General features: G+C 53.0%; 1 protein-coding gene across 1 annotated transcript in view; it reads right to left on the bottom strand.

Annotated features, from left to right (window-relative positions):
- Window positions 1-4,883: 4,883 nt before the first annotated feature.
- Window positions 4,884-8,619, bottom strand: part of MBTPS1 (membrane-bound transcription factor peptidase, site 1) — a 53,508-nt gene continuing 49,772 nt past the window's right edge. Inside the window, exons 22-23 of the mRNA XM_004690339.2 lie at window positions 6,538-6,668; window positions 4,884-5,743 (exon numbers count right to left, since the gene is read on the bottom strand). Of these exons, the coding sequence (XP_004690396.1) occupies window positions 5,547-5,743; window positions 6,538-6,668 (328 nt within the window). The 3' untranslated portion in view covers window positions 4,884-5,546. The remainder of the gene's footprint in view (window positions 5,744-6,537; window positions 6,669-8,619) is intronic.

Below are 8,619 nucleotides of genomic sequence, written 5' to 3'. Positions count from 1 at the left end.
GAGTAGGAAGAGCTGAGGCAGGCAGGGGCTCTCTTCACCCTCAGGGTCACAGGGTTGTCGTCAAGCTGCAATGGTCCCATCGGTGCCAATGCCTCCACCTCCACCAGCCACCAGCCCTCTCCCGTGTTCTGCCACCCCTTTCCCAAGCGACCTATACTCAAAGGCCATGACTCCCAGTGCTCACCCCTCTTCTAGTCACTGCTCTCCCCCCGCATCCCTGGCACCCCCACCTCCAACCAGGCCTCTGCACTGGCCGCTCCACCCCAGTCCTTCCCAGAGACTCCAAACCTCAGACCGTCCTCAGTCATCAGGGCCTCACGCTCCCGCCACGGTTCAGCTTCATTTCTGGGGCCAAATACCTGGGTAGAAGATTCTAGCTCTGTCCGGGGTGGATGAATCACAAGTCGTAAATTAGGGGAGCCCTAGTGAACGTTATGATCATGTAGGAGTCCGAAGCACGTGTCCCAAACACTGGCAGTGTCTGAGACTCCTGGCCTGAGGGAGGCTTAAGGCTCCCTGCTCGCTCCCCCAGAGCAGGCCCCTCCCCAGAGAGGGTGGAGGGAGCTCAGCCTGGAGAGATCAAGGGGGCTCAAGCAGTGACCAGAGCCCTTTTCTTCACTGCCTCCTCCCTCAGATGCTCCTCTGCGGTCCCCAGTCTGAAGGAGCGTGTGGAAAGCGTGTAGAACAAAAGCAGGCCCACTGCCCACCGCAGCGTGGGCTCTGACGGCAGCAACCCGCGCCCAAGCCAGGCAGCCGGCAGCTGCTTCCCTGCACTTCCGGCTCCCCTGGAAGACTTGGAGAAATGCAGCTTTGGGTCCATCTCCCTTGGGTGGAGCCGAGATCCCACTTTAAGCACCATCTCTGGGCGGTGGGGCTGGACTCACACTCTGGCTAGAGACCCTCTGTCCGACCTGATCTCATCAGTTCAGGCTATCGGGGTTGAACCCACTCTGGAACTAGCAGGGTCAGTCAAATCCAAACGTGAGCCTGCTTATTCCCGGCGCCTCCCAAGGCAGATAAGAGCAGACACTGGGCCACCTGGAGTTTCTGACTTATCGGTCTGGGTGGGGCGCTGATGTTGCTGGGTTGGGGACACCATGCTGAGCAGCACTGCTATAATTAGGCACCCCAAAGCTCAGGCGCCCCCCAAGTCCTCCTCTGCCCAACACAAGTCGGCCCCACAGACTTGGGCTCCCAGAGGTTCTTCCTCTTCTCACACTGTGTGTGTGACCCCTGTGCAGACCAGGTGGCAGTCGCCAGTGTCCACCCAGCTGCCCTGCCAGCCCCACCAGAGCAAGAGGGGAGGGCGACTGCGGCGGACATGCTGGACGAGCCCCTGAATCCACACGCGGCACCCAGGGCAGGGATGGGGCTCGGCCAGTGGAGCAGGTGGCTCAACACACCGCGACTGGCAATATGGCACTGGACACAGGCAGAGCCATGGGGTCGGCTGCCACCCAGCCCAACTCTCTGTGCTGGGCAGGCGCCAAGCGAATGAACAAATGAAGGGTCCGGGAAAGTCACGCAGCCCCGGCAGTGGAGGGGCGCCCTCCTCAGGGCCCTTCCCTCCCAGTCTTCTCCCTCCAGAGCCACCTGGAGGCAGTGAGGAGGAGACAAAGCCCCCCACCCTCCCATCCCCGACCAGGAGCTATGGTTTGTAGTCCTTAATCTGGCCTCTGGGACCTGGGTACCCCCCGACTCCCCCACCTCGGGTCCTCATTAGCTGCCATTAACACGCATGACTTCGAAATTGGCCACTGGACTGTGAGATTCCACTCTGGGAAAGCCTCTTAAGTCGCAGGCCTTTGATGTCCACATTCTGCTGACCTTTCCCACTGGAGGCCCCTGCAGGGAGGGCCCCAGCTTGGGAGGCACTGCCGAGGGACACAGTGAGGAGGAACACGGGGACCCAGGCGGAAGCAGCAGGGCACTCACTGCCCCGCACACTCAGAGCCTTCTCCCGTCTCTCCCTACCAGGTGAGCTCCTGGCACCAAGGCTATTCCCAAGGACCCTTTCTTCCTTCATTCAGGGAGCCATGGTCACCCACCAGTTAGGAACTTCCGGGGAGATGCCTCCAGGGCTCATCTAAGCGTCTAAGCAGTCGGAGTCTAAGCTTCTACAACAGTGTTCTGAACCTTGTGTACCCCAAGGATACCCTAGGGCCACACACTGTCAATGCCAGTCTTCAGATGAAGTTGCCTTAGGGTGGAAGCTCCGGAGCTAAATTGTCCATAACGTTCCAGCGCTGCTGACAGGCCAGATGTTCCTGGGGTCACCATCTCCACCATATGTCCCTGAACCTCCCTTTCTTCTCTGCAGTCTTCAGAGGACAGGAGCTCATGGACGCTCAAGGTGGCCAGGGAACAGCCCCCTGCAGGGAACAGGCCCCTGACAGCTAAGGGGCAGAGACCCAAAGTGTCAGCTGGAAGATGGCCCTTAAAGTGTCGTCACCCTGGTTCCAGACACAGAGAAACTAACAGGTTAAAAAGGACATCTTCCAGGCCCTCCCTGGTGGCGCAGTGGGTTAAAGCACTGCAATAAGAAGCTGAAACCACTGCAGCACGAGTTCGATCCCCGTCTGCCCCAGAGGTGACCCACATGGCGTGGCAGACCTCTCCTGACCCACCCGCTGCTCCCCTCAGCAGTGTGCTTCGTTGATCTGCCTGTTCTGCTCCCCACTCTGTCTCTGGTGAAGTCTTTCGCCACCCCTGAATCTCTGACCTGTACCCCAGTTCTGTATGCACAAATAAATATTTAAAAAAAAAAAAAAAGAACATCTACCAGTGAGACTGAGGATCTTGGGATGGGAGTGTCCTGAATATATGAGGGACCAATGTCATCAGTGTCCTTATCACAGGAAGGGGGAGAGACCAGGGAGAAGGAACTGATGTGGCCTCCAAAACAGAAGCTGGAAGGTGGGAGAAGTGGTCATAGATCAAGGAATGAGGGTGGTTTGAGAAAGTGGAAAAGGCAGGGAAGGGATTCTCTCCCAAAGTCTCCAGAGGAACAAGCCCTGCCCACACCTGCCTTGGACCTGGGGAGAGTGCTTTCCAACCTCAAGAACTGTCAGAGAATGTATGGGCAATACGAAACAACGGGCCTGGCGTCCTGAGTTCTTAAGGTGAGCCCAAAGGCGGGATCTTATACAGAGCAAAGGCTAAGCCTTCAGGGGAAACGTACCCAAAGCAAGGGCCAGGCCACATGCTGTGTCCTTCTTCTAGCCAAGGGCCAGTGCCCAGAGCTTTGCTGGAGCCCACATCCTGGGTGAGGGGAAGGAGCATGCACTCTGGCAGTGAGAGGAAGTGTGGAACTTCTTCCCCCCCATGGCATCCTGAAGCTAAAGCTCCAGGGAGGGCTCCATGGCAGACAGGAGGCGTCATGGGGCGGAGGGCTAGCGGGCCATGCACTGCCCTTACCCTGCAGGCGTGGGTGTCGGCCGGGTCCTGGTTGACTCTGGCATCTGAAGGATCGAGTCTCAGGCTCCAGCCCTGCCAGTTGTCAGGAATTGTCAGGGGACATGTTTCTTCATGGTGCGATTCAGGTAAGAGCCGTTTAAAACAGGCAGTTCAGCAGCACTCAGCAGTCCCTATGCGGTGCAGCCAGCACCACCGAACCAGAAATCCCTCACTGCCTCCACGGTGGCCTTGTGCCCACGCGCAGTCTCTCCCCCCCTCTGCCTCCCTCTCCTGCAGCCACCAGGAACCTGGATTATAGATGAAGCCTCTCCCTCCTCCCCACTCAGTCCTCCTCACCTGCAACGTGAAGGCCAATGTTTGGCCAACTGGCAGAAGGAACACAGACCAGTCATGTGGGGGTTCAAAATGACCTGGGTATCTCGGGTTAGCCCAGTTTCACCAAATTCAAAGACTCACGACTCAAAGGATACTGTAAAGAAAATGCAAAGATAACTTAATGGAATGAAAAAAGTACTGGCAGGATACCTGCATCTGCAACTTGTAAAGGATTCTCTTAGTCATCAAAGATCACCTAATTACAAAACAGGCAAAGCCTCTGGACATTTTGCCATATGAAGATATGCGGGTGGTCAACAAGCACATGAACAGATGCACAACATCATGAGCCTTCAGGGAGAAGTAGCAATGCCACGAGATGCCACTTCTCACCCCCTAAGCTGACTAGAATCAAGAAAATGGATAGTAACAAGTATTCTCAAGGATGAGGAGAAACTGGAACCCTCCCACTCTACTGCTGGGAATGCTCAGTGCTGCAGCTACTCTGGAAAAGTTTGGCACTTCCACAAGAGGTTGCACACACAGCTGTCAGGATTTTACGCCTTGGTACAGACCCCACAGAAAGGCACGCCTCTGCCTACACAAACATTTGTACATGTGTTCCCACCACAACACTTCCCAACAGCCAGAGTGTGCACCTGGCTGAAACCCATTGACTGAGGAATGGATGAACAAAACGTGGCCCAGCCAGACAATGGAGCATCGCACACGTGGCTGCAACAAGCCGGGCACACACAACATGGCGAGTCTTGAACACATGCCCAAGGAGAGGCCAGGGCGGAGGGCGGGCACTGCGTGATCAGGCATACAGGACGTCCAGGGTAGGTGTGTCCAGAGCAACAACTCTTGACTGCTTGCCAGGACTGTGGGGAGGGCACAGAGGCAGATTAGCTACCATGCTTGGTTGTGGGTGAAGAGCAGTCTGGAATTACAGTAGGGAACGTTTCACAACCTGTGAAAACCTGTGCTGAAAACCACTGAACTGTATACTCTTCAAATGCACAATGTTATGGTATATGAATTACACCTCTAAAAATATTATTATTGAACAGGCTCATTCAGAACCCAATCCAGAATGTCATCAAAGAGAAATGAGGCAGGTAGGAAAAGAGCCCGTTATACCATTCTTATTAACTTCATACAGGTAATGCATATTTATTGAAAATCTTCTTCACCGACAATGGTGAAATCAAGAGCCCAAATTACAAAACATGATGGCAGTTGATACAAAAATAAAGCAAAGGTCTATGTTTCACAGATTTGTGCACGTTTCCTTCAAATCTCGGTCTGTCCTTCCATCAAAAAGGAGGTCACCAAATCTGTGTTATTCCTCATGATGTAATAGTAAAAAACTGCATTCCATTGACAAAAAAAATAGCTTTGTTTCCAAAGAGCACAAGTCTTTAAAGTGACTTTTCCCAACAATAAATATAGAAAATAGCCTTTAATGAGCATATTTTAGCTTGGTCAGAGTTGTCTCGCTGGTTTGAACAGACACCCTCCCCCTCAGGGTCGATGGCCCCACAGCCTCAGATGTTCTCCAGTCTTCAGTGCATGCAGTGGGGGATGGAGTCTGACCCCAGGCCCCTCCACTGCATCTCTTCTGTGGGCCCTGGCCAGGGGACACGCAAGATGGACCTTGGCCCTCCACACACCAGAGGAAGACCCACTTAGGCAAAACCACAACTGAAGACTCCATCCCTTTACACAGACGGCCACCTGAAACTTCACAGCTCCATCTGCCGAGGCCACTGCCAAGGTTCTTTGGCTCTCATGGTCAGCTGGTGTGACAGTCACACTGAAGGGGTTTTTGGGGGGTGAACCTGCTGCATAAACTGTGGTCGCTTCACTCTGGGCTTCCTCCGCTTCGGCCTGCTTTTGGCCTTGTTGATTTGTACCACAAAGAAGGCCAGGACCACCATGGCTCCCAAGAAGGCAAAGACAGGAATAGTCTGACCCACCTCCTGATTGTAGCGGCCAGGCATGATCCCTGCAAGAGGACAGTGGGTGATGGTCAGCACAACACAGCTCCTCTGAGAGGGACTCATCAAAATGAAACTCTGGCTACCTCCTCAGCTGGAACTGTGCACTTTTTAATACCTCAGCTGAGTAACTCAGGCTGCAGGCCATTACCGGGAAGGACCATGCACTGAGCTAGCTCTCAAGACTAGGGTTTCCTATGGTGTGTGTGGGGGGAGTGTGGGGGTGGGCATGTGTTTCTCCGCTCCACTCCTTGAACCCGAGCTCACCTCAGAAACAAGCCAGGCCTTTATTCTGTCACCAATAATGCACACTAGGGGCACATGCTGCTTTCTGTTCCTACAAAGACAAAAGGAGGGACAAGGGAGGGTGCAGCAGCAGCAGAGTGGAGGAAAGCAGCACGTGTGCATTATATGTGACAGAATAAAGCCCAGTGCTTGACCCTGAGGTGGGGCTTTTAGTGAGGCCTATCCTGAGCTGCAACACATGGCGGAGCATAGGTGGAGACCTCTGGGCTGAGGAGCCGTGGGATGCAGCCACCAGCTGCAACCAAACGCAGATGACAGGTGTCCCCTATGTAACACATCTTTCTCCAGAACTTTCATAAAAATGTACAAGTCACTCTGCTGGAAAAGTTTTAGGTTTAAAACCAGGCTGTTGATTCCTAACATGAAGAAAACCCAAACCACCAAGCTCCCAGGAAGGCCAGGCTGAGAACAGTCAGGCCCCTCCTGGGGAGGCACAGAAACTCCTTCGATATGTAACCCGCAAATGCGCACAACCAGAAAGCAACCCCAAACTGACCTCCAGGAATGTCCCAGGCACCACTCTCTCCAGGAGACAGGGGTCTCACTTGAGGGCGATTCGATCGAAAGTTGGGTAATACCACTTTATCCAGGTCAATGGAGAGTAACTTCTGATGTTTCCAAAGATTACTTCAAGAAAACGGATAAAGACAAAATAAAGATAAGCACCTGAACAACAGAGACACTGACAGAGACAAGTGAAATGCTAATCCCGCTGGAAGCCGCCTAAGTGCACCTGCGCATCCAGACCAAGGGGCAGGAACGTCCAAGTCAGGTCCCTGCGTGAGCGCGCGACATTACGGGGGCGTCCCGTGGTGTGTCAGCATTGCGCCAGTAGGAATGTCACCAAGAAGCAGGAAAGAAAACCTCATATTGAGACCGCAGACACAGGAGGGGAAGGTGGTGGGTGGACAGGGGACAGCATATGGGGTCCAGGGCACAGAACCATGTTCTGAGGCCTGCAAACCAACAGAGCAGACGCAGTCACACTGTGCCGGAGCCAGGAGCCGTTGATGTCTGCAGGACGCCACTGGCAGGAGGGAGACAAAGCACACAAGGATCGTGAGGCAGATCCTGGGGACACGTGTCTGCCTCCCTGCTTGGCCAGAATAACAAGAAAGGAAATCGCAGGCTTTGTGGAATGTACTGCTCATCATGCTGGGAGCACTCAGCATCCCAGACCCCGAGAGCCAGTTCAGGCCCATACCACTCACACCCCAAGAACAGAAATAGCTGATACGCTGCTAACAGTAGAAGGGATATGGAGAGCTGCCTGAATCAAGCCCTGAGCCCAGGGCAGTCTGCGATTGTTGGAGAAAGGAATAAAATATGTGTGCAAGTATGCAACTCCCTGTTCATCTGCTCTTTATTCACTTGCAGACTGTTGGTCTGTCTCTTTCTTTGGTCAAGTGAAAGCAAAGAAGTTCAGGTCTATCAACAACCAGGGAAAAGGTCAACAGGAAGCCAGGCAACTTGAGAAGTCTGTGAAGAAGCTTTCTGTGCAGGAAAGAGATAAATGACGACTGTGACTTCCAGCTGGGCAACTGCTTGGAAATGTCAGCGAGGATGGTCTGTTCTCGCCTACGTGCTGTGACTTTACACAGCAAGTTTAATGAGCTTGAAGGTTAGACTATCAGGTCATGGCATCAATGGCACAGAAGCCTGTGGGCCCAGTAGCTGAAAGAACAAGCTATGCTGACCCCTCAGTGGGCCCCACCCTGTCCTGGAGTTCAATGACTGGTGACCGCATGTCAGTAACAGTGCATCAGTGTCACTGTGGGAGAAGGCCCCAACACTCTGGACCTATGCAGCTAATGAGCTTGGACACCTGCTACCCCCAAAAGCCCCCAGGACAGTGAGTCTCTACGGAGAGACGCGGCACTACAGGGGGCCCTTCTGGAACTCTAGAGGCGAACACTGCTGCCAAACCTCTTTGAGAAGATTCTGAATAATGTCTGGATCTTTGAGGACTAAGAATAAGTTTAACAAGATGTGAAATGTGGAATAAAGCTGGTCCATGTATTAAGAAGAATTTGCTGAGTGTGTTATGAGAATCAATTTCTGGAGCTATACAATCAGTATTTTTGATAAGCAGGCGCTACTTGAGGAATTCTTTTATATGTAGCCATGCAGATACCAAGGACCTTGTTAGCTGCCTCTCAGAGTCCTGACCAGCACCATAGAGAGTAACTGAGATGCTGGAACTTCAGCCAACCCTGACTGTCCACAGTATGAAATGCTGGCCACAGCTGCAACGGAAGTCTAGTCCGAATGCTAGGATAAAGGAGGGCTATAAATAAGTTGAGATATAAAAATGGGAGCTTATCAGGAATTTCTAAATAATGGGATGTTCACAGGAACAGAAAATTACCTACTAATTAAAGTTTCAGGAAGAAAATTGCTGAAATTCTACAGTTCTACTGTTTTCCAATGAACATATCTAAAATGACCGTGTGCTGAGCGCTTTCTAGTTGTGCCAGCAGACAGAGAGAAGCTGGGAGGCCCCTGAAGGCACCGCCCTTTACGACTCATGGCATGGCCTTAGCCCTGCCCCGTCATACCCACACCTGTACAGCTGAGA

This window comes from Condylura cristata, unplaced genomic scaffold (assembly GCF_000260355.1).
Source record: "Condylura cristata isolate star-nosed mole 26May11 unplaced genomic scaffold, ConCri1.0 scaffold00028, whole genome shotgun sequence".
Taxonomy (NCBI): domain Eukaryota; kingdom Metazoa; phylum Chordata; class Mammalia; order Eulipotyphla; family Talpidae; genus Condylura; species Condylura cristata.
This window is presented reverse-complemented; position numbering and strand designations above follow the sequence as displayed.